Source organism: Natrix helvetica (assembly GCF_964273705.1).
Source record: "Natrix helvetica genome assembly, chromosome: 9".
NCBI lineage: Eukaryota > Metazoa > Chordata > Lepidosauria > Squamata > Natricidae > Natrix > Natrix helvetica.
Window position 1 is genome coordinate 9037282 of NC_138560.1, and position 25908 is coordinate 9063189.

A 25908-nucleotide genomic window follows, 5' to 3' on the forward strand; every position below is an offset into this window, starting at 1 on the left:
CTGATCTACCCGAAGATGCTGAGAGTTGTGGTCAATAAAAATTTAAAGAATCCCAAGAGGTGGGATTCATTTACCTTCACTCTTGGTTTGCAAATATGAGCGCGCTTGCATGCATAGAAGGCGGTCTGTATAGAAGGCAGTCTGTGCATGCACACCGCCTTCTAGGCGTGTGCAGTGCTCACGCATTATGTCGGAATGTGTGGGCGGAGCCTAGCCACCGCTACCGGTTCGCCCAAACCCGAGAGAACCAGCTGAATACCATCTCTGGTTCAGACCCTCCGTTAGTGACACAAAACATGGGAGAACAGAGGAATCATTATAATCTTAACAGTTGTAGCCTCTACTGCCAGGCGTAGCTACAATAAATAGCTCGTCATTGCTCCTTGATAGGACAAAGTAATAAACCCTTGACACCAGTACCTACTTGCTCTTCTCTTCCCCCAGTGGGCGAGTTTGTGAGCGAAGCACTTCTTGTACCAGACAAGTGCAAATTCCTACACCAAGAGAAAATGGACTCCTGCGAGACCTACTTGTATTGGCATAGTGTGGCTAAAGAGGTGAGTAACTATGGACTCCTTATCAACCGCATTCCAGCATTTCTACTTGAGCCCTTTGAACTTAAAAGGGCTGCCAAGAAATCCAAAGAGATAAGGAGATTATTTATCAAGATCGTTCTGAATTGTTGAGCCCTTCTTCCAAGCATGGGTTGATAAGGGGTTGCTTTGTTGCCTTCTTATTAAAGATTCTAAGAAGGTATCACCGTGAGATAAGGAAGTTTGGTGATCATGCCACAGTCTAGGAGAAACCATAGAACAGGGGTGTCAAAGTCGATTTCATTGAGAGCAGTCTCAATGGGGAAGGGGGTACGGCCGGGGTGGGCATGGCCAGCTTGACACCACTCATGCCGGGGGCACCTGGAGATGGAGATGGGGGTAGGAGTGGTGTAGTGACCTAGAGGTGGAGCCCTTGTTTCACAATCAGGAGGCTGTGAGATCCATCCTAGGTAGTGGCAGATATTTATATTTGTGGGCTCCAAGAGAAAATATCTGCTGCAAACTCCATGTAGGCATCAGGAAGGGCATCCGGCCAGTAAATGCTCAGCTCCATTCAGTCATCCCGACTCCACCCCGATGCAAGAGATTACAGGGTCATGAAAAGGGGGGGGGAAGCAAGGAGACGGGGGTAGAATTGTATTTTCAGACATGAAAGATGCTGTTAATATAGCTTTCTAGTAAAGTAGAATTAGCTCATCTGGTCACGTCTCCAGTCTGGTCTACCTAGTAAGACTTGACAAGTTTTCACAGCCTGCAATTGCGTTAAGTGAATGATACTTTTCTCGCGTCGGTTACCTGAGTTCACATGCTAAAACTCAAAACGTATGGCCTAAGTTTACATGGCACTCTGGGCAAGTTCACCATGCCGTGTGAAACAGTCTCTGGGGGCTGCATTGCAGCACATTTTCACCTTGTTCATATCCCCCTTGCAGGCCTGCAGTGGTGAACATCTTGAGCTACACAGCTACGGCATGCTACTGCCTTGTGGAGCCGACCGTTTCCGAGGCGTGGAGTATGTGTGCTGCCCCTCACGCCCGCCGGCCATCAGGTTGGAGCAAGCTACGGAGGGTCCCCCGGTGCTTGCCCATTTAAGGGAGGAAGCCCTGCGCAGGTGAGCCGATGAGTTGGAGCAGATCCAGCTGCGTAGGAAGGTGGTTAAGATTACACTGAGGCCAAATCTTACCCCTTGCAAAGCGTATTTCATCTAGAATGTTCCTGGACCTGGATCTTAAAGGGGAAATCTGCAAGGAAATGTTTAGAGATATATATGTGTGCATATATGTGGGTTCCAGATCCCGGGGCAAACGGTACAGTGAAATGGAGCCAGGCGGCCATCACATGAATGCGTGCGGCGTGGGCGCATATGTGCAAAGCATGCATGCGTACTTACCACCCGCGATGCTCTGTGACGCTCCAGCTGCTCGGCGGAGCATTGTGTATGTGCCATGCGCTCCATGTGTGTGCGCAGAAGCCCCAAACAACTCAAATACCGCTAAGGAGCGCAGGTGGGCGGGTGGGCCTTCCGGAGCACTGTACCGGAACTGTACCTGCTGCTCCTGGCAGGCACTGGTAGGCACGTACCGTGGCGTACCGGTCGTAACCCACCACTGGTATGTATGCATACATACGGTTTATCGCTTCATTAGCACAAAATTGAAGAGTGGTGTTGGGGCCTAGAGGTGGAGCTCTCGCCTCATGATCAGGAGGCTGTGAGTTCGATCCTAGGTAGTGGCAGATGTTTCTCTCTCTGGGCACAATGAGAAATTATCTGCTAAAAACTCCGCATTGGTGTCAGGAAGGGCATCTGGCTAGTAAACACTCAGCTCCGTTTTAGTTGTCCCGACTCCACCCCGATGTAAGGGATTAAGGGGCCATTAAAAGACAAAACAATAGCGCAGAATTGAAGACCCTGCTCCTACAGGGGTATATAGTTGAATAGGAATATTTTCCTTTTCCCAGGGGGAAAAGTCTCTCTTGTCCCTTTCCCCTGTTCCTCAAATGCATCTTCTTGCTTGAGGGACTTGTTTGCGATCTTAACTCGATGGATCTTTTCTTCAGCAACAAAGTCCCGACAGGGCATATTCCAACAGAGGAAGAAAGCTTGGAATTGGAGGAAGACAGGAATGTGGATGAAGAAGAGGAAGAAGAGGTGGAGGAAGAAGAGGAAGAGGAGGAGGAAGAGGAAGAAGAGGAAGAGATTCCTGGAGAGAGTGCTCCTGACTCTAACCGTTTCCGTACTGCCTGGGATGACTATTACGTGGAACCAGGATACTACGATGACAGCATCACTCAAACCACCATCACCACCACAACTCAGACCACAGAAGAAGATGTCAAAGGTAAGCAGTGGAGAGAAAGATCCACCTTTAGAGTCAACCTCATAGAGCACCTTCCAAGGTCCATGTCCTTTCTTGCTCTTCATTACCATCTCAACCTCCCAAGGGAGAGACCGTATCAACGCAGAGAGAGAAGGGCAGACCTCTAATGCTTCTCTGGAGGACCACATGGTTAGATTAAATGGGTAAACAGGGGAAACATCATTTTCTAAAACCTTTTTGGCCTCTTGAGAGCCACAGAGGGTGTTGCTGGTGATTTCATGGTCCCCAGAAGTTTAAAAAAAAACCGTTTTGGCCTGTTTTGATGGATTTGAGGTTAGGTTATCCTCAAATGTCTCCCTAAACTAAAAAACTGTATGTTCTGGGACTTCAAAAGAGGAGGGCAGAGTATCTGAAGGCCATGGGACAGGGGTATCAAACTCAAGGGCCGGGGACTGGATCTGGCCCACAGGGTGCTTAGATCTGGCTCATGGGGCCACTCTGGACTGGCCCATGGTGCCTCTGCCAGTGAAGCTCAGGACGGCTGCAGGTGGGCGACCCTCCCGAGCTCCGTTTTCGCTAGTAGAGGGTTGCAGGAGGCCATCGTAGCCGAAAACAGAGCTCAGGAGCCTGTTTTCTCTAGCAGAGCACTCGGGCTACCACAGGCACCCCCAACACGAGTGACGTCAAGCTGGCCACGCCCATTCTGCCTCCCCCCAAGTCAAACACAACCCTGATGCAGCCCTCAATGAAGTCAAGTTTAACATCATAGGCAACGGTTACAAATCTGTGGATTACAGGTAGTCCTTGATTAACAACCATTTATTTAGTGACCATTTGAAATTACAACAGCACTGGAAAAAAAAGGGATTTATGACCATTTTTCATGCTTATGACCATAGCAGCATTCCCATCGTCATGCGGTGAAAATTCAGACATTGAGAACTGCTATGTATTCATGATGGAAAGTAGTGTGCCAGGATCATGGGATCACCTTTTGTGACCTTCTGACAACCAAAGTCAATGGGGGCAGCAACAACCCTGTGGCTAACTTAACAACTGCGGTGATTCACTTAACAACTGTGGCAAGAAGTGTCATAACACAGGGTGAAACTCACTTAACTGTCTTGCTTAGCAACAGAAATTTAAGGCTTACCTGTGGTTGTAAGTAGAGCACTACCTGTGCATCCAGAACAGGGGTGTCAAACTTGATTTCATTGAGGGCCTCTTCAGGGTTGTGTTTGACCGGGGGGAGGCGGGGGGCATAGTCATCATGACATCACTTGTGTGGGGGGGCGCCTGTGGTGGCCTGAGCACTCTGCCAGTGAAAACAGGCTCCCGAGATCCGTTTTCAGCTGGGACGGCCTCCTGCAATCCTCTGCCAGTGAAAATGGAGCTAGGGAGGGTCTCACATGGCCCTCGCGAACTCCGTTTTCACTGGCAGAAGCACTGCAGTCAGGTCCTTCGCTATTTCCAGGGTGGCCCCGTGGGCCATATCTAAGCACCCCATGGGCCAGTTCTGGACCTCAGGCCTTGGGTTTGACACCCCTCATCTAGAAGAAGAAAAAAGACAAACCCTATGAAGACTGTTAATGATGAGAGAAGACCTTTGGCATTTTTCTCAAGGCCTTCTCGGAACTTTGAGGCAATGGCAGCCACGGCAAAATTGTTGCTCAAGGACAGATCAAAAGAGAGAGGAATACAGACCCTGCAAAATAGGGACCTCTGGGGCACGGAAAGTAGAGAGGCAGGATGCCAGCTACTACTAGGTTGAGAAAGAAGGAAATGCTCAGCTGTTCAGCTGCTTCTCTGAGTGCCCATCACCTCCTCCTCTTCACAATGGGAAGTCTGTTTTGCAGACAGCTCTGAACCTGGCTCTCCCTGACACTAAGGGGTAGATGATGCTTAGAATCAAAGCCTCCTTTGGAGGGGGAACTGAGGGGGCTCGCGTGCTTTCCTTCCATCCTGAAACAAATCACTGCGGGATGCTGTGCCCAAATAGATTTGCACGCCTGGACGGTTTTAAATATTCGAGATAGGTGACTTCTGCAGGGTCAGGCGTATTTTAAACAGAGGAAGCAGGTTGCGTGTGCTCTGCGTGCTTTGGAATGCAAATCCATCGGATGTCAGGCTGCTGCAGAAATCGGGACCCACCGAGGAGAGTAATTGAATCTTAATTATATTCCAGGAAGAGTAGAGATTGCAGTTGAATTTCTGAGCAAGGGAGAATCCTGTTCGTAATTACACTGAGCCAGATCTCAAACCTTTCGCAAACGCTTGCAGTTCTGTCCTCTCTCTCCAGGAGAAATTGGATTGTCTCTTATACCGAGTCCTCATAGTGTCCGTCAATAATGGATGAGTGTTTACATTCTCTGCATTCCTAAGCTCCCTTTTTAGATAAGTCCGTGTTTTTTAGGCTGGATTCACCCACTAACTGAGCCCTGGTATATAGCAAGAGCACTTAGACTTATATCAAGGTTGACTCATCCTTCCATCCTTCCGAGGTCAGTAAAGTGAGGACCCAGATTGTTGGGGGCAATAGGCTGACTCTTAGAGGGGCTGTAAAGCATGGTGAAGATAGGCCTAAGGGCTATTGCTATACTGCGTCATAGTTCTTTATAGCAGGAGTCCCCAACCTGCCCACCCATCTGTGGACTAGCATCAGACCACAGCATACCAGAAACCAGGCCACACAAACAAGCAAAGCCCCATCCACGGGATGCAAGCAGCATGCAAAACCACATCCCGCCGGTCCGTGGAAAAGTCTCTCTCCACGGAATCAGTCCCTGGGGCCCAAAAGGTTGGGGGGGCACTGTTTTACAGCCCTCTCTAAGCGGTTTACAGAGTCAGCCTATTGTCTCCAACAATCTGGGTTCTCATTTTGTTGACCTTGGAAGGACGGAAGGCTGAGTCAATCCCGAGCCAGTGAGAATCGAACTGCTGGCAGTCGGCAGAATTAGCCTGCAATGCTGCACTCTAACCACTGTGCCGTCATGGCTCTTATATAATCCTTTCCATTGGCTGTGCAGCCTGGAACCAAAAGTTGTTGTTGTCCAAAACATTTTAAAGGCAACAGATTACGTTGTCTCTGCTTTTAAGACCGATAAGGCATGGTCTTGTGTAACATGATTGCTGCTGTCTATCCAGTGACCCCAACCCCTCGCCCAACGGACGGGGTGGATGTTTATTTTGAAATGCCTGGAGATGGGAATGAACATGCCAACTTCCTGCGAGCCAAGATGGACCTGGAGGAGCGGCGCATGAAACAGATTAATGAGGTAACGGCTGGACAGACAGGAAGGAGGATTTGCTCAGCTTGCAGATACACAAGCTTTCGTTGTATGGTTCAGTTTGATGACTTCAGACCACACCCATGGGGCCATCAAAGAATCTCTCTTGACAGATTGCACCCTTGCAATGATGGGGACGATCTAATTCCATTAGAAATGATGGATGTGCAATATAAATCATATTTATTTGTAGAAGCCATGTCTAAGTCTTCTTTCCTTCCTTCTTTCTTTTCTTTCCTTCCTTTTTTCCTTGTTTTTCCCCCTTTTTTAATTTCTTTCTTTCCTTCCTTCCCTTCTTCCTTCCTTCTCTTTCTTTCTTTTCTTTTCTTTTCTTTCCTTCCTTCCTTCTTTCTCTATTTTCTTTCATTCTTTCTTTCTTTCCTTCCTTCTTTCTTTTCTTTCCTTCCTTTTTCCTTGTTTTTTTCTCTTTTTTATTTTCTTCTTTCCTTCCCTCTTTCTTTCCTTCTTTCTTTCTCTCTTTCTTTCTCTCTTTCTTTCTCTCTTTTACTTTTTTGTTGCTTCCTAAAGAATTATTCCACGGGGAAATAGTTTGCATGTTTTGCAGATCAGGGATGAGTTGTTGTTGTTTTTTTAACTTAAAGTTCATATCGGAAGAGATCAACGTTGAACCACTATTACAAGTTAACAGCGTCAGCAGTGAAGTTGATATTGTTAGTTTTCTACTCTGGAGGTTTTTCAGAAGGGAATGGATGGTCGCCTCCCATGGATGGTTTATTTGGTTTCCCTACACATCATAGATAGATAGTTTTCTGCATATCATAGATAGTTGGACAAATGATCAGCTCCACAGTTCTATAAGTCCATGAAAACAGCTTCCTGTTCCTTGCTCAGGCAGATAGTTCTCTCTAGCTTTGAGAGATTGGGAGTCAGGATCTGACGGCTTAGTAAAGTTGGGTCACTATGCAGAGCAGTAATCAATGTGCAACAAGGAGAAGACCATGCTTCATGTCCCAAAGGTGCTTTTTTCAACAGGCAACTGGACTTTCTGGTTCTTCTTTGAAGACGTTTCTCTTCTCATCCAAGAAGCATCTTCAGCTCCCACCATCCAGTCAGAGCTGAAGATGCTTCTTGGATGAGAAGCGAAAAACGTCTTCAAAGAAGAACCAGAAAGTCCAGTTGCCTGTTGAAAAAAGCACTTTTAGGACAACCATGACCTAGGTTAGAGACAATGGCTCAATGGCAGGGGGATGGAAGGATAGTCAGTACCAGAGGTGGGTTGCTCCCAGTTCGGCCGAACCGGTAGTGGTGATTTATCTGGTCTGGGTTGCAGAACTGGCAGTGACTCAGGCTGGCCATGCCCCCAAACTGGTTCCCCGGTCTCTTTGCTGTTGCCGGCATGTTTCTGCGCATGCACAGAACAATTTTCAGTCCACTGAGCATGCACGAGCAGCACACGGAGGCTGCACGCGTGAGCGAAGCGAAGCAGTACCAATCGGTACAGGAACCCACCCCTGGTCAGTATGACCATCAGAACTAATGAAGCTTCTTGGATGAAAAGCGAAATGTTTTCTTCCTCAAGGAAGAAAAGCACCTCTGAGACAACTATGACCTGGATGATTGCGAATCTCCCCAGACAACAGAAACTGCTTTTCCAGAAGCAATTTCTACAGCAGAAACCTCTCCCTGTCCTTTTGTTATGATAACATAACAAACATCACTGTCCTTCGGTTATGATTTCACAGGTGATGAAGGAATGGGCTGAAGCGGACAACGAAGCCAAAAACCTGCCTAAAACAGACCGGCAAGCACTGAATGAGGTGAGTTTGGCCAAACATCTCAGGGAAATACCTTCCCTTTGTATTTTAATGTTTGTTTGGGGAAATTTAATAAAGATATTTTAACAAAAATAAATCCATGTCAAGATTAGGTGAACTAGTAGATTAACCAAGAGATTCCTCACTGGTGGGTTTCTTGACCCAGAGTGACACCATTGTCCTTTCCATTCCATTCAGCTGTTAGAATTATCTTTCGATTTCCATGCCTGACATTTTGGGTGATTTACAAATTCAACTTAGTTTCAGGAAATGGTTATAAACGTTTTAGCTGAGCTGGAATTACAAGGCCCCTCTGTCATCTCTGTCTGTTGTTTGATTCTATTCTGTGTGTATAATAGTTGCATTCTTTTTCTTCTTTGTTATTGGAAAACAACTTGAATGGGTTCCTACTCTGAGAGAAAGCCCAAACATGTTTTCACCAAAAACAAAACAAAAGTTAAATCCACTCGATGGCCTCCTATCTGTTTCTTTCAGCCTGTCTGTGCGCGGATGATGTCGTTTGTCCTTAGCGCATATCCATTGATAGCTGACAGTTTCCAAATATTGGGGGGGGGGGTTGGTTTTTTTAAAGTAATTTGTAATAAATCTTCAAATATCGTGGACTAACCTCCAGGGGTGGGCTGCTATGGGTTTGCCCAGTTTGGAAGAATCTGTAGCTAACGTTACGGCCAGTTCAGAGAACCTACAAATCCCACACTTGGCGGGTCCCTCCCTCCCTGCCCTGCCCTGCCTCTCCCATCCCTCCCTGCCCCTCCCCGCCCCTCCCTGGGTCTCCACGTGCCCTGTTTTGAATGCGAGGTAAGTGCAGGGCCCAATTGGAGGCTCGGGGAGGGTGGAAAATGGGCCTCCCGGTCCCGGAGTTCTGGAACGCCAGAAATTGGCTCATTTCCGGCCTCCGGAGCCCGGGGAAGGCAAAAACACCTCCGCCCCTGGCATGGTACAGGAGGCTGACTAGGCCACGCCCACCATGCCCATGTCCTTCCAGCAATTGGGCGGAGAACCCGTTGTTGAAATTTTTGAAGCCCATCGCTGCTAACTTCCTTTATAGAGATTTGTCTCGCCAGCTCCCCTGAAACTGAATTTTTGGGTTCTCTCCTTAAAAACCTTAAAGTTAGGTGTCTTTAAAAGCTGCTCGTGTTGCTCTTTTTCAAAATTTTTAGAATCCACCATTTATCCTACAGAAGAGGCTGTTAAAATGTGTGGCAATCGTTTAATTGTCTTTTTGACAAAGTGTTTTAAGCCATCCTGGGTTTTTATTTGACAGCCAAGATATAAACTTCCAAAACACATTCAGGTAATTAATTAAACATCTGCTTCTAGGAGAATAAGCTCTGCATGGAAGGCTTTGTTGTGTTTGAGTGTCATTGTCTCTGTAGATGGCTTGAGAAATTTTAAGCTTTTTAATGCTGATTTTATGGGGTTTCAAGGAATTGGATGTTGTCACTTTGCTATTGAGCTATCCTGAGCCTTCAGGAGAAAAAAGGGAGTCTGCCTATGTCTGTACGCGTGTTCAGGAATATAATTTTATATTTTGCTGTAATAAAGTTCTCAGGGTCTTTCACGCAAGGTTTTTGCCAGGCCCCTATTCACCTGCCTTTTAATCAGGGGTGGGCTGCTACAGGTTCGCACAGGTTTGGGAGAACCCGTAGCTAATGTTATGGCTGATTCAGAGAACTTCCAAATCCCACCCCTGGCTGGCCTCGCCCATCCCATCCCGAGGTAAGTGCAGGGCCCATGCAGAGGCTCAAGAAGGGCGGAAAACAGGCATCTCAGAAGGCCTCTGGAGCCCGGGAGAGGAAGTTTTCGCTCTCCCAGAGGCTCAAAGAAAGCCTCCGGAGCCTGGGGAAGGTGAAAACACACCCCCCCCAACTGTAGTGCAGGAGGCTGACTAGGCCACGCCCACCATGCCCATGCCCACCAAGCAACCAGGCAGAGAGCCCGTTGCTGAAATTTTCAAAGCCAACCCCTGATACAGTATTAGTGCATCAAAATCATGTGAAGTGTTAGTACCATTTTATAATGCCTTGGTAAGACTACACTTAGAATACTCCATCCAGTTTTGGTCACCACAATATAAAAAAGATGTTGAGATTCTGGAAAGAGTACAGAGAAGAGCAACTAAAATGATTAGGGGGCTTCTAAAATATATGAAGAATGACTGTCGGAACTGAATATTTCTAGTCTAGTGAAAAGAAGGACTAAGGTTGATAATATGATAGCAGCATTCCAATATTTGAGGGGCTGCCACAAAGAAAAGGGAGTCAACTTATTCTCCAAAGCACCTGAAGGCAGAACAAGAAGGAATAGACGGAAGCTAATCAAGGAGAGAAGCAACCTAGAACTAAGGAGAAATTTGCTGACAGATAGATCTATTAATCAGTGGAACGGGTTGCCTTCTAAGGTTGTGGGTACGCCAACACTGGAGGTTTTAAGAAGAGATCAGACATCCATTTGTCTGAAATGATATAGGGTCTCCTGCATGAGCAAAGGGTTGGACTAGAAGACCTCCAAGGTCCCTCCTGACTCTTATTCTGAAATACCCTGAATGGCTTCTCTCTTCTTCTTGCTTTCTAGCACTTCCAATCTGTCCTCCAGACACTGGAAGAGCAGGTGGCTGGAGAGCGCCAGCGGCTGGTGGAGACCCACCTGGCCCGTGTAGTAGCACTGCTGAATGACAACCGCCGCGCGGCACTGGAGAACTACTTGACTGCGGTACAGAATGACCATGCCCAGGTAGGTCAAAGGGTAGAGGAAGACAAATGTTAGCTTGGAGAACAGAACCTGAGATTTGTACATAAGCTAAGCTGGGGGAGCGAGAAACAGACTCTGCATGTGGATCGCAAACGAAGTTGACCGTGAGCTTGGAATAGCACCTATTCACCAAAGCGAAAGATGCTCTTCCCTAGCTTTTTGTTTCTTGTATGCAAGCGATGCAAGGGGAACATTATTTAAGCCATAGAGTTCAAGACCATGTAAAGCAGTGTTCTCCAACCTTCCCAGCTCTGCGGATCAGAAGCGGCAACAGGGAGGGGGAGGGGATGGTTTTGTACACACACACACACACAGAGGAGGTATTCAGCTGGTTCAGACTGGTTCGAGTGAACCGGTAGTGGAAATTTTGAGTAGTTCAGAGAACCGGCAAATACCACCTCTGGTTGGCCTCGCCCTCCCACCCACCCCCCTCGTTCCCTGTCCTATATTCCCTTGTTTTTTACCTCAGCTGATCCACGCAACAAAGCCTCAGCTGAGATAAAAAAACAGCTCAGCTCACCAGCGCTGACACCGAGGGTGGTCTTTGAGCGCTATGCATGTGTGTGAAGCATGCTCTTATAGAACCGGTAGGACAGTGGTGGGATTCAAAAAATTTTACTACCGGTTCTGTGGGCATGGCTTGGTGGGAAGGATACTGCAAAATCCCCATTTCTTCCCAATCAGCTGGGACTCGGGAGCCAGAGAATAGATGGGGACGGGGCCAGTCAGAGGTGGTATTTACCAGTTCTCCGAACTACTCAAAATTTCCGCTACCACTTCTCCGGTCAGAACCAGTCAGAACCTGCTGAATGCCACCTTTGCGGTAGGAAAAGATTTGGAATCCCACCACTGCACACACTGTTCACACAAATACAGCTTTGCATGTTTGCACACTTGCCCGCTGCTTGCACGGACCAGTTCCCAATGGGCCACAGACCAGTACCAGGCCACGGACCAGGCATTAGGGACCCCTGACGTGAAGTATAGTCATGCGGTGAGGAAGCAGTTAGTGATGTCATCACCACAGGATGCCCTGAAACGGGCAAAGAACAGAATTATGGGGCAGGAAAGTGAGAGAAAACTCACCCTCCGTGTGGTGTTTAGTCGTGCTCTTAATAAATGAAGTTAGGAATGATCAGTTCCCTTGTATGAACAACTTTCTGAAGTCTCTTGCTTTCCGGATATGCTATACTCCAGCTCCTGAAATCCTCAGCCAGAATAGCCACAGGCCATATCTAGATGAGGATTTAGGTCATCCAGCACATCTGGAAAGCAGCATTGAAGAAGGCTGATGCAGACAAGGTAACTGCAGAATGGCAAGTGGGGAGCTTCATTTACTCCTCCCCCCCGACCATCGTTCTCTGTACTGGTTTCCTGCTAAAATCCCAGAAGTCACATCTAGGCAATGACATCCAGAAATAAAGCAGAGTTTAATTCCTCCCACTTTCTTCTGTGCTGTGTTCCTAACTCTAAATTGGGGGATAGGATAATGACATTTTTTTTTCAAGTGCTCTGCCAAAAAAATTGCCTGTGTTTTTTCTTTCCTTTTCTCACTCAGTTTGATTTCTTTTTTTTTTTTTCAAAGAATTTTTCAGCGAAATTCTCTTGGGTAAAATACAGTTTTCTTGTCCTCTCTGAGTCTGGTTGTTTTCTTGCAAAGACGGTTCATTACGCAAACGAGGTAACATCATCTGTGCTAGTTCTGATGACGTTACCTAGATTGGGTAATGAAATTTCTGCAAGAAAACAAGCGATTAGAGCACCAAGGACCTCTCATTTCAACACTGAGCTACAAATAGTCTCCTTTATTAATTGTATTTAAATAATTAACATTAATTTTATTAATATTTACTAAATATTAATTTATTGAGATTTATTAATTTGAATATTCATTTTCTTGTCCTTGAGCCATGGTGGCACATTGGTTAGAGTGCAGTACTGCAGGCTAATTCTGCTGACTGCCGGCTGCCTGCAATTTGGCAGTTCGAATCTCACCAGGCTCAAGGTTGACTCAGCCTTCCATCCTTCTGTGGTGGGTAAAATGAGGACTCAGATTGTTGGGGGCAAGAGGCTAATTCTGCAAACCACTTAGAGGGGGGTATAAAAGCATCGTGAAGCAGTATATGAGTCTAAGTGCTATTACTTCCTAATGATACAGTATGCCAAAATGGGGATCTCAGCATATTAAATATGCCAGGGTCCATATGGAAAGCAGTCACAATTTTTATTTTTCTTATGGCCCCTGTAAACATCATGCAAAGCCAAGTCTCCCATCACTTTTGTTCAGCTCCTGATGGCCACGTAGATGTCCATGTTGTCTCCACGATGGCAATATCACAGAAGGTTACCTCTGCCTTACTTCCCCAGTCTTTTTCAGCTTTCCAATCGAGTGCACAGCCTTTCCAAGTCTCATTCTGCTTAGCTTTGGTTGGTTTTTGGTTGTGCTTCCACCTGTACTTATCTGGGCCGGAAATGGAAGGAACCAAGCAGGGGTGGGTGGGTTCCTCCCAGCGTTACCACCGGTTCTCTTCGTATGCACTTCACTTGCCCCCAAAGCACATTGTTTCTGCAGGCGCAGTTGCCTGTGGATTATTCTGCACATGTGCAGAACATTATAAAATGATTACAAAACATGCCAGCAATGACATGGGAGACCGGGGGACCAGTTCAGGGGTGTGGCCAGCCTGCTGCCCTTACCGGTTCGGTAACTGCATCCCAATTTCCACTACCAGTTCGCCCGAACCGGTGCAAACCGGTAGCAACCCACCTCTGGAACCAAGAGAGGCAAGTAAGAGGATCCCATCAGATCAAAGAGCAACTATGGAGAATCAGGGAAGAAACGGCAGACAATCAGCCAAGATTCAACTAATTTATGTCACACTCCTCTTTTGACACAGCCTGACCGCATCCTGGGCGCTCTGAAGAGATACGTACGGGCCGAACAGAAAGATCAGAGCCACACTCTCCGCCATTACCAGCACGTGGCAGCGGCTGATCCTGAAAAGGCTGAACAAATGAAGTTCCAGGTATGGTTTTCTTTGGCCTATTGCTGCCGTCTTGCACCTTTGCAATTACTATAGAACAGTGTTTCATGCTGGCTGTGGAATTCTGGCGGTTGAAGTCCACACATCTTCAAATGGCCAAGGTTGAGAAGCACTGCTCTGGAAGGAACCATTTTCCATGATTGTGTCTTTTCCCAGGTGTATACTCATCTTCATGTCATTGAGGAACGGATGAACCAAAGTCTTGCGTTGCTGTACAAGAATCCCCAGCTAACCCAGGAGCTCCGAGGAGACATAGGTACATGGGTCATGCCCTTCATATCCCAAATATCACCCCTCCTCAACTCTTAAATTAAGAGTTAAGTCTTCCATTTGCCACTCACCCTATTGCTTGTAGACTAAGATGTCTTCCCAATTAGGTCAGCCTGCTCTTAAGTACTATACAGTAGTTAGTTCAGTAGTTAGCTTGATTGGTTACTTAAGTTGATTTTCTCATAGTATCATTTCTACAATCCAAGGGAAGTAATTTTCGAAATACTTTTATATGTATCCAGAGGAAGGAAGAGGCACTGTAGAATGCCTCAAATTTTACAGTTCTGAACTGAAGAACTGAAGAAGATTCTTGGAGGAAAAGCAAAATGTTTTCAAGGGGGAAAAAGCCAAGGAAGTTCAGCTGCCTTTTGGAAAAGCAAGGGCAACCATGATCTGGATGATGGAGAGCCTCCATAGACATTGTAGAATGTCCTATTAGGAGAAAAAGTGTCAATGTAAAGGGAGCCTATAGGTGGATCACACCATCAGCCAAATGTTTAGGCTGAATTTGGCATTTGTATCCACCTATTGAGTTCTTCCCAAGGACCTAGAATTATTACTTCTTCTTAAATTGTAAAATACCTTGGTCTGGCCAGGTGTCCATCTGCAAAGTGCATTCGTCCTACTGGATGAAGGGCTAGATTTTTATCAGAAGGAAAGTCCTCCTTATAAAGAATGAATGAATCTGAGCATCTCTTGAAATAAAAAAAACTTTGCAAAAAAAATGGGATCTGTTGTAACACACAAAGTAGAGTCTCAAAACTCCAAGATAGGGCTCCAAAAAACTTACTTCCCATTTCTCTATCTTCCAGACGAGCTCCTGCGATCCGAACGGGTGTCCACCAATGACCTTCTCACTACCTCTATCTCTGAGACCCGCACCACAGAAGAGTTCTTACCCATGGACAGTGGCGAGGATCTAGCTGCTGAGAGCCGTGATGGAGAAGGTGGGTCAGATAAGTTGCTCCTCACTGCTTTCTCGAGTCCTTGCCAGAGGTGGTGTTCTGCCAGTTTGCCCCAGTTCGGGAGAACTGGTGGTAGTGGCGGCAAGAGGCTCTGCCCATCTGCCCAGACGTCATCATGGGCATTCTGCGCATGAGCAGAAGCACCACGCGCAAGCTCCCCAGTGGTGAAATTCATTTTTTTTTACTACTGATTCTGTGGCCGTGGCAGGGGAAGGATACTGCAAAATCCCCATTCCCTCCCCACTCCTGGGGAAAGGATACTGCAAAATCCCCATTCCCTCCCCACTCCTGGGGGAAGGATATTGCAAAATCTCCATTTCCACCCCACTCCAGGGGAAGGATACTGCAAAATCTCCATTCCCTCCCCACTCCAGGGGAAGGATACTGCAAAATCTCCATTCCCTCCCCACTCCTGGGGGAAGGATACTGCAAATCTCCATTCTCCCCCCCCCACTGGGGCCACCTGGTTCTCCAAACTACTCAAAATTTCCACTTCCGGTTCTCCAGAACCTGCTGAATTTTACCCCTGTAGCTCCCGGTTCCAAACTGGGAGCGAAGGTTAAAGGATTTCATGCCTGGTCCTAGCCAAAGGTCAGAAAGGTAGAAGGAGAAAGCCACCTAGTTCTGAAACATCTCACTAGATCTTAGTTTGCAGTACATACAAAGTATATTCACAGTTTGAAACAGAAAATAATCAGAAACTTTGGGAAATGAAACTGAAGGAAGGTTTTTAAAATCAGCAGAAGGAAAACAGTCTGTTGATTCATTTTTGTTTCTGGAACTCACTGCCATCTGGGTGTCTGCCTTTGGGGTCTAATTGTGGTTCTTTGCGTAGTCAGCCAGAGTTTTAGGTTGGTTTTGGCATTTTTATCCACCTATCAAGTCCTTCCCAAGGACCTAGGTTGAGCAGATGGTGTTGTTAGATGGTGTTACGCAAAAATGGCACAGGATGTAAGCTGTTCCAAGTAAAAGTGCTTTGTGCAATTGACTGGTAGTGAGTTTGTCAATGCCGAGGGTGTTCAGTTGAAGTGCCAGTTGTTTTGGAACTGCACCCAAGGTGCCTACACTGTGGTTGTTGTTGCTTTTGTTGTTGCTGTTGTTATATCTAGAGAACAGTTGGACAATATAACCTCAAACAATGTCCAGATGGGCAGTTTCTGCTTGCAGCTGATAGAAAAACAGTTCAAACCATTCAAAGAGTTCAAAAGTGTCAATGATATCCATAACATAGAAAAAACATTTTCCTGTTGTAAAAATGGCTGGTTCAGGTGATAGATTGTGTCGGCTAAAGGAAAATAATAATGAGCATGCAAGCAAGTTGAGAAGGACAGGTAGTGAAATTATCTAAAGCCAAAGATGCAAGAAAAAATGTAGAAATTCTGTAACATGTGATAGGGAAGGAGAGGACTATAAACTCAGCATTAAAAGTGCATTGCTTTTCTTGATGCTAGCTGGGGAATTCTGAAGCCCACCCATCTCAAAGCTGCCAAAGTTGTGAAATATAGGTTTAAACAATGCAAGTGATATCCTTTCTTTCAGTAGGCAGAAATAACAAAATAATCCTATGAAATCAGCATGAAAAGCCACAGTGGTGCAGTGGTTAGAATGCAGTACTGCAGGCTACTTTTGCTGGCTGCCTGCAATTTGGCAATTAGAATCTCACCAGGCTCAAGGTTGACTCAGCCTTCCATCCTTCCGAGGTGGGTAAAATGAGGACCCAGATTGTTGAGGGCAATAGGCTGACTCTGTAAAACGCTTAGAGAGGGCTGTAAAAGCACTGTGAAGCGGTATATAAGTCTAAGTGCTATTGCTATACCGCAAGTGTTAAAAAATATGGGGAACAATTAAAGTTTAGAACAAACGTTTCAGGTTTTGAAAACACTATTAGGAATGGGATCTGATTATCCTCATATAGGGCAAAGTGTTCTAGATATACAGGGCCATCAAGATACTATTTCCAAAGATAATCTGTCCAATATCTTTTGCCTTGACAAACTATTAGACAAATGCAGATCTAAGCATCCCAAAAGTTCAGCTTCCGTTCTGCCTCCCCCATTTTCCAGTTTCCTTCTCTGGTTTTTTACAATGCTGCTGATGTCAAAGTTACGCTAGCCATAGCTTCCCCTTAGCACAAAGATATGGCAAAGAGTAACGCCACAGTTTTGCCTCCGGCACAAGGAGAAAAATAGTCAGCACAATTCAAGGCGAAGCCGTGCTCTGAAACTCATTGCTGGTTTTGATCTTGGTCCCTGGCGGAGAACGAAAAAATAATACGCTCGTAAAAGTGACCGGTAAACTCTTTTCTTTCTTTCTTTCTTTTTCTTTTTTTGCTCTGATGGAATGAAATAATGAGATCCGTTTTTAAAAAAAATCAAATCCACAGGGCCATGATTGGAAAGATTTAGAAGTCTGTGGAATTGGCAGTTTAAGAGCCCGTAAGCACTGCCTTGCTGATTTAATCAAAAGAAGTACAGAAGTACAAAAGAAGTAGAAGAAGTAAATGACTTACAATAGCTTGTTTAGTGACAGTTCGAAGATACAACGGCACTAAAAAAAAGTGACATATGACCAGGATGGGCTTCAAAAATTGCAGCAACGGGTTCACTGCCCTGTTGCTGGGCAGGTGTGGCCACGGTGGGCGAGATCTAGTCAGCCTCCTGCACCACGGCTGAATGGAACTGAGTATTTACTGGCTGGTTGCCCATCCTGTCGCCAATGCGGAGTTCTATTCAGCAGACATAATCTTAATGTGCCCAGAGAGAGAAATATCTGCCTCTACCTAGGATCAAACTCACAGTCTCCTGATTGTGAGGCGAGAGCTCCACCTCTGGGCCACCACACCACTCCGGGCTCAGTCACCTGAGGTCCTCTTTTAATGACCCCTGCCCCTGGGTTACAACTGGAACTGCCAGGATTGCTGTCTCTGAGCGTTGTGCGTACCTTGCATCCTGCTTTATGACGGCATTATTTACCAATGGAAATTCCCATCCCAAGTTCCATCACAACCTGAGGACTACCCGTATTAGATTTTGGTTCCCTGTATTGTATGAAGTTAGAAAACGAGTTCATTCAGTAAGTAGTTAAGTGAATTGCTTTAAGCAAGCATTCTTTCGCCACCCAACTTATTATCCCTTGTTGTTGGAGGAGCGAGCACCCTTCTTTCTGCTCCTGGGACTTTGTCTCCCTTGTCTCAGCATCGTATTGTGTGTCTCTCGCCTCTTCTTCTCAAAATTATCTTTCTTTTTCTGTTCTCTTTTTCCTTTCTGCCATGCTCTCCTCCTCTGCTTCTGATGCTGTGTGGGGAATGGGCAGATTCTGAAGCGGCCGACAAGAAAGGTAAGTTCTTAGCTCTAATTCTTCATTGAGTCCTTCTCTGTAGGCTTTAGTAGCAATGACTGAGACCAAAGGAAATGGGCGTGTGGATTGTTACCAACCGAGGCCTCTCTAATTCTCCCCTCACCTGATTCTCTTCTCTTCAGCTTCAGGGCTGGCAGAATATGACTATCCAACTAGTGACAAAGCCCTGCTGTATGAGTATGAACATAAGGTAGGTGCAGAGGAGATCTGCTGGCCTTTATTTTTATGGCTGTTTATTACAATTTCTTCCAAAATGGAGAGAGAATTATATGGGGCCCTCTAGGACAGTGCTTCTCAACCGTGAGTCCTTGAAGATACATGGACTTCAGCTCCCAGAATTCCCTAGCCACCCATGCTAGCTGGAAAGTTCTTGAAGCCCACGTATCTTCAACTTTCCAAGGTTGAGAAGCACTACAGTTTCCACAATCCTAAATGCTAATGGCATTTAGACTTAAGAGTTCAGCAACATCAGGGTGATAAAGAGAGTCAGTGGAGACTTAGCATAACTTTATTGTCAGTTTAAATCACGGGTGTCAAACTCACGGTGTCACGTTGCTGTCATGTGATGTTTTACGACGTCTTCCCCCTTCGTAGAGCTGGGGTGGGCGTGGCCTGGGTGTGTGACACACCTGGCCCGTGGGCCGCCAGTTTGACACTCCTGCTTTTGCGCTGTTCAGAAATATAACCCATAGTAGACTCTGTGTCCTTCAGGCAAAACATATCTTCAACCTACAGCAAAGTCTCTGAATTGTATTATGTAATCCTTGATGCATGGGGTTATTATATGAGAGACTTAAAGTAAGTTCTGCCTAACTGTATGTCACTCTTCCTAAATGCTCAAACACAACGTTGGGTGAAGTAAAATTTAAGAATGGTCTTTCAAGGTCTGACTTAGACTGAGCATAACTTTATTGACACTTGGAATGTACACTAATCAGCATGCCTTAAAATGAAATTTCGTTGCATGCAGCTCTCAAAGGGTCACTACCTCCACTCCACACTATGTAAACATGACAAAAATATAAATTAATGAACAAACAAACAAACATGCATATACCCACATATATTATATAGACTTTGGTCATTGGTGTCAATCAAAATTGATGGAGCCATCTCTTAATCTTATCTTGCCCTGAGTAATTCCGAGCAATATATGTGGTGTTTTCCCCACCCTCCTTTTTATGACGTTCTTGCGAATCCTGATGTGGTTTATTATTCAAAGGCAGCAATGTTTATGTAACCTCAAATTATTTGTTGTATAATGGAGGTTTTTGCTTTTAAGCTGATTACTTAATATTGAGGGTTAATCTTTTAACGTTGCTCAGAAAGAGGTCAGATTAGGAGAAGGCACCATCACTTTCGCTTGAGACTGGAGGCCAAAGCCTGTACCGACTCTCTTTATCATTTGATGTTCTAGATCAGTGGGTTTTTTTCCAACCTTGGTGGGCTTTAAGATGGATGGACTCCAACCGGCTGAAGTGTGCTGGCTGGGGGATTCTCACACATCTTAAAGCCACTTTGGTGGCAGGGGGTGGGGGTGGGGGGTGGAATAAAGTTTTAGGTCATTGATTCAACATGGAAAAATGGCAACAGGCTTCTTATGTGCAGTTTACTTATTTATTTAGCATATGGTATATCATACATGGATTAGCAATACATATTAACATTTCATTTGTGTCTGTGTGTGTGTGTGTGTGTGTGTGTGTACCAGCATAACTCTGGAACGCCTGGACCAATTTCAACCAAATTTGGTACACAGATGACTTACTCTCAGGAAAGAAATACTGTGGGGGTAAGACACCCCTAACACCTCCTTGGTGTGTGTGTGGTGTGTGTGTGTGTGTGTGTGTGTGTGTGTGTGTGTGTGTGTGTCCTGGCGCTCAGGTAGCATGCAGAGCTCAGCTCAGCTCCACCGTGCATGCGCGCACACCTCCCGCCAGCCAGCTTATTTTCAGGTCTCTGCCATGCATGCAGAGAGGGGTGCAAGAGAAGCGCAGGGGAGTACAGCATGATCCCCCCCATGGCCCATTTTTGCTCCCAGGAGGCTGCAGGGAGGCCTACTAAGCCCAAAATGGGCCCCGGGGGGGGGATGTCATGTCCACATGCGCAGGGACAGGGGGAGCACGGGAGCAGGAGGCGCAACGCTATAGATATAATTCATTCCTTTTCCTGTCTAATACAAGATTAGGAAAAATAAATATCCAGGCAACGCTCGGTTATCAGCTAGGAAAATATAAAATATAAATGTTTAAAAGTTCACTCTTCAAATACCAACGTCTAGGCCAGCTAACCATTTGAAGTGCAGCTACTGGGTTAACAGATGCCCTCAGTGTACAGCTGGTCACAGTGTGATCTACAGTTTGACGTGGGACCCCGCAGTCACACTGAGGGGAGGACATTATGCCCCATTTATACATGGGGTCCCGACAGATGCCGTGTGAGGTGTGACTCCTAATCAGGATTGTCCATTTGTTGATGTGGTAGTTCAAAGCCTGGCACATTTTTTGTTTATATGCAGTGATATGTGCCGAGCCCATCTCTTTTCCATGTATTAACTTTGCTATGTCCGAGGAGACGTTTGAGATGTGTGTGCTTTCAAATGGATAATTGCTGTCTTGTGAAGGTTGATGCATTGCCATTATCCCATTATGTGGAGGACCAGGGCATGTTTCCCCATGTTCCACCTTGAAGGAGAGAAAATGCATCTCTATTTAGGTTATATATATATATCGGAGTAAAGGAGCTATACGTATTCCGTAAGGGATGAGATTGCAATTGTCTCATGTGGCTGGAAAGATTTTGCACTAAGAGGAAGATAATGTTGCTAGATTGCCCATCCAGCTTTGCATCCCCCAGACTGTATAACTTAAATCGAAAACCATCCTCCCCATCCATCCCATAGGTCAATGTGTCTGCCTCCGATGTCAAAGGCATGGTCTACAAGTCCCAAGAAATACAACGGGATGAACTGGTAAGTAGCTTTCAAGGCACATTCCCTTCCACCTATCAAGCAGGCTTCAACTCCCCTAACTTTCCTTGTGAGTCATGTCTGCCCTGCCAAAAAAGCCAACACAGTTCTAGGCTGCATTTAACTCAACTACAGATGCTAGTTCTGTGGTCGCTCAGGAAATAATTAGGCTCCCGGTGTTTTCTTCTCTGTGGAAAATGGGTCTTTGAGTGTTTAAGGTTGACGACCCCTGGTCTACACTAAGGTTTCCCAAACTTTAAGATCTGAGGACTTCAATTCTCAGAATTCCCCCGTCAACATAGTTGGCTGATTTCCATAAGCAGTATCCTCACATTATGGAGGAAAGAAAGGATGCTTTGATTCAGAACCTCCATCCCATTCACAATCTGATTAGACATTAGACATAGTTGGTTGATTTCCATAAGCAGCATCCTCACATTATGGAGGAAAGAGAGGATGCTTAGATTCAGAACCTCCATCCCGGGAATAATTCTGTATGGAGACATATCTCACACATTCATTCACAATCTGATTAGACTTGCAAATAGCCGTTTGACTGCAGCATCTAAGCAGTCCTAGCTGATCTTGGAAACTAATCGGAATGGGATTTGGTTCATGCTTGGGTGGAGACCACGAGAAAACACCATCACTGAGGAGTAACCTCAGGATTGAGAAAACATCCTAGAAAAAGGCGGTGCCAGCCTCTTCTATATTATTGTCAAGAGAACTGCACAGATAGAAGAGAATATTTGTAGCTCAGGATTGAACTGTGGGGTTCTTGATGCGCTCTGAGCTTGGTGGTTTTCTTGCACATGTTTCATTACCAAACTAGGTAACATCATCAGTGCTGTTGATGAACTATACAGAACTATACACACACATCCATGAATTCTACAGGAATCCAGCTTGCCTTGAAAAAGACTTGGCTACCATTTGCTATACCCGTAGGTGGTGGCTTGAAGGAACTGCTTTGCTTACAGCTGTATATTTTAAATAACCAGGCTTCAACTTAGTTCCTTTTGGCCACTAGCCCCAAGCATCCTTTCCTTTTTGTTTGTTGCTGCGTCGGTGTTCATAGTAGCATACTATACAGATGAGAGAGATCACGTAGTTAAGTCCCACTGCTGCCAGCCCTCATCAATGACATTGGTTTCAGGTGCCTGGGGTTTTCAAAAGCACACCAATTAGAGAGGGGGGGTTGGCAAAGTGGATTTAAGCAAGCTTGTAGCATCTGGAAAATGCCAAAAGGATCTGTGCAGAGTTAACAGGCCAAACAGATATTTGACCAGCTTTTGACTGGGAATTTGCTACTTCGGTTTATTTCATATCATCATCTTCTTCTTCTCCTCCTCCCTCCCTCTCTCTCTCTGAAAATAGATTGAACAGCAACAGTGGTGGGATTCAAATAATTTAACAAGCGGTTCTCTGCCCTAATGACCAGCTGGGTAGGCGTGGCTCGGTGGTCATGTGACTGGGCGGGCGTGGCCAACTCAATGTCACTCACATCGATGGGCGCTTCGCCTTAGATGTGATAAGGGTTAACCGGAGAGGCAGTTTCTGTAAGCAGGGCAATAAAGATTAGGCTAGAAAGAACACCAGAACGTTTCCTTCCTGCCTTCCTTACAGAATTAGCCCTGTAAAGTGGGAAAAAACCAAAAGGAGATTTCTTCCAACAACCGGTTCTCTGAAATGCTTAGAAAGTTAACAACCGGTATAGGTGCGAATTGGCTGAATCCCACCACTGAATGCCAGTGCCTAGCATCTCTTTGGCAGGTTCTTGTGTGATCCCCATTCAACTGTGCAATACTTCTGAGGTGTAGAGTTGTTGGTTTTTTTGTGGTTTTTTTGCGTCTTCCTTTTCTCAGACAGCAAAGCACAACCACTTTTCTTGAATTGGGTGTTATTGTTACAGCGAGCTCATATTATGTGTTACTTCAGGACTCTTGGGAGGATTCCATCTGCTGCCGGTGATTTATGAGTTTAATCTATCTGTTTGTTCTAAAGTGTCCTCTAAAGATGATTCCGTTTGTGTCACTTCTTCAGATTTATTGCCTTGGTGGAGAACAATTTGGATCTATTTTGCCAACCTTGCCTTTGTCTTGGGCAGATGCAAAGCAGTCATTTAACTTCTCAATAATATTTCTACCTTCCCTAAGTGCTCTTTTTACATCTTGATGGTCTAATGACCCAAACCCATTATGTCTGGCAAACTTCCTGCTTCTAATGCAATCCTTTTAACATTCTTCTCCTTGGCTTATATACCTCTTATCTAGATTATATTTTCTTTTTTTCTTTCTTGGCCTAACCTTATTAGGCATTTTATTATGTTTCAACTGTTAGTATTTCAATTCTTTGAGGATTTTTTCCCCACATGGCCAATAGCTTTAATTTTTTTTTCCTAAGGGACACATTTTTAAAATTCTACTTAGTCACTCGAATGTTTTCTTTATAACTGTCTTTGAAGAAGTCAAGCAAGCTCAAATTTGTCAAGTTGTGGCCTATATTCATGCACAGGTTTTTTTCGCACATATCTTAATAGATGATTTATAATTGTTCTTACATCTTGTTGTTACTTGCGAAGTCATGTCCGACCTATCGCAACCCCATGGAAAACATTCCTCCAGGCCTTCCTGTCCTCTACCATCCTCTAGAGTCTATTCAAGCTCACGCCAACTGCTTTGGTGACTCCATCCAGCCACCTCATTCTCTCTCGTCCATTTCTTCATTTGCCCTCAGTCTTTCCCAGCATGAGGCTCTTCTCCAGTGAGTCCTTCCTTCTCATTCGGTGGCCAAAGTATTTGAGTTTCATCTTCAGGATCTGGCCTTCTAAAGAGCAGTCAGGGCTGATCTCCTCTAGGACTGACCGATTTGATCGCCTTGCATTCCAAGGGACTCGCAGGACTCACACAGTTTGCGGGAGTTCTTACATCTAAACCACAATTGTAGGTGTTGGGAGCTACAAATATTTGTGACTTTCATGTCAAGCTCTACAGGACACTTGGCTGAATTGGAAGTAAACAGGAGCAGTTTGGAGCCATCAGTTTTAATTATCTTGAGTGCTTACAGTAGAAAAGCGATGCTTAAATCTAGTAAATATATAAGGCTTCAAAATCTAGCTTGCTCAGCCATTATAGAAAGTATAGCTAGAGTAGAACTGGGGATTTAATAGCTCCAGGATAAAGGAAAAGCTTCAAGGCTAGTCAAAGCTGAGTTGCAAAATGCAGAGAAAATAGCTTTTCATATCCATATGCACATTTGGAGATTTCTCAAAACAGCTCGCAAATATATTAAATCAGGCTTCCCCAGCTTTCGTGCCCTCCAGCAATGTTGAATATCCAGAGCCTAGAAATTCCCAGTTGGCTTGGTTTTGTGAAGCTGAAGACCCATATGTCTGGAGGGCATGAGATTTGGAGAGGTTGTAATCAATCAAGTGACAAAGTCGGTTTTAAATGGAGAATTAATTACAGGAGCAGAAAAGGCAGGAGCAGCTTCAGGGAAAACCTAAGAATACAGAAAAAGCCAGATGGATATGATCAAATGCTTACTTAACATCCCATCCTTGTTCTGCTCATGGCCAGTGCTCAGAAGAAAGTCATCCAGTAAAGATAGAAGCATGACTGTGTTTTGTTTTCATCAACTGAAATTGAAAAATATACTCTTTCTAAAACCAGAGTAAATATACAATGAGTAGTAAAGGTAAAGTTTCCCCCGCACATTCGTGCTAGTCCTTTCTGGCTCTAGGGGTCCATGCTCATCTCTGTTTCAAAGCCGAAGAGCCAGCGCTGTCCGAAGACATCTCCGTGGTCATGAGATCACCATGACTCAATGCCGTAGGCACACGGAACGCTGTAACCTTCCCACCAAAGGAGATCCCTATTTTTCTACTTGCATTTTTACATGCTTTCGAACTGCTAGGTTGGCAGAAGCTGGGACAAGTAACGGGAGCTCACTCTGTTATGCAGCACTAGGGATTCGAACAGCTGAACTGACGACCTTTCTGACTGACAAGCTCAGCATCTTAGCCACTGAGCCACCACATCCCTTCAATCAGTTATCTTTGAAGGATGTCTTGACTTCCATCAATAGTTGTGGGTGACCCTCCAACTTATGATACTGAAAAAGTAAATAGCATAACAGAATAACAGAGTTGGAAGGGACCTTGGAGGTCTTCTAATCCAGCCCCATTTGAGCAGGAGACACTATACTATACCAAGTGGCCGTCCATCTCTTCTTAAAAGCCTTCAGTGAGGGAGCACTCACAACCTCTGAAGGCAAGCTGTTCCATCGGTTCAAATTTCTCCTCAGTTCTAAGCTAGTTCTCTTCTTGATTAATTTCCATCCATTGTTTCTTGTCTTGCCTTCTGGTGCTTTGGAGAATAGCTTGACCTCCTCTGCATTGAGGCAGCCTCTAATATTTGAACATTGCTATCGTGTCGCCCCTAGACCTTCTTTTCTCTAGACTAGACATACTATATACCATATTTCCCTGAAAATAAGATAGGGTCTTATTTTCTTTTGACCCCTGAAATAAGTGCTTGGTCTTATTTTCGGGGAGGTCTTATTATTTTTGAGGTACAGGAGGCATTGAGCTTGGTCAC

The 25908-nt window shown here is 45.3% G+C and overlaps 1 protein-coding gene across 2 annotated transcripts in view; it reads left to right on the plus strand.

The window, feature by feature from the left end:
* The window catches only part of APLP1 (amyloid beta precursor like protein 1), a 46009-nt gene that overhangs the window by 12507 nt on the left and 7594 nt on the right, over window positions 1–25908 (plus strand). Inside the window, exons 4-15 of one of the 2 annotated variants that reach the window (XM_081962116.1) lie at window positions 445–557; window positions 1487–1665; window positions 2613–2893; window positions 6017–6147; window positions 7863–7937; window positions 10530–10688; window positions 13604–13732; window positions 13907–14006; window positions 14833–14967; window positions 18298–18321; window positions 18465–18532; window positions 21245–21313. In XM_081962116.1, the coding sequence (XP_081818242.1) occupies window positions 445–557; window positions 1487–1665; window positions 2613–2893; window positions 6017–6147; window positions 7863–7937; window positions 10530–10688; window positions 13604–13732; window positions 13907–14006; window positions 14833–14967; window positions 18298–18321; window positions 18465–18532; window positions 21245–21313 (1463 nt within the window). The remainder of the gene's footprint in view (window positions 1–444; window positions 558–1486; window positions 1666–2612; window positions 2894–6016; window positions 6148–7862; window positions 7938–10529; window positions 10689–13603; window positions 13733–13906; window positions 14007–14832; window positions 14968–18297; window positions 18322–18464; window positions 18533–21244; window positions 21314–25908) is intronic. The other variant, XM_081962117.1, reaches the window with a different exon arrangement.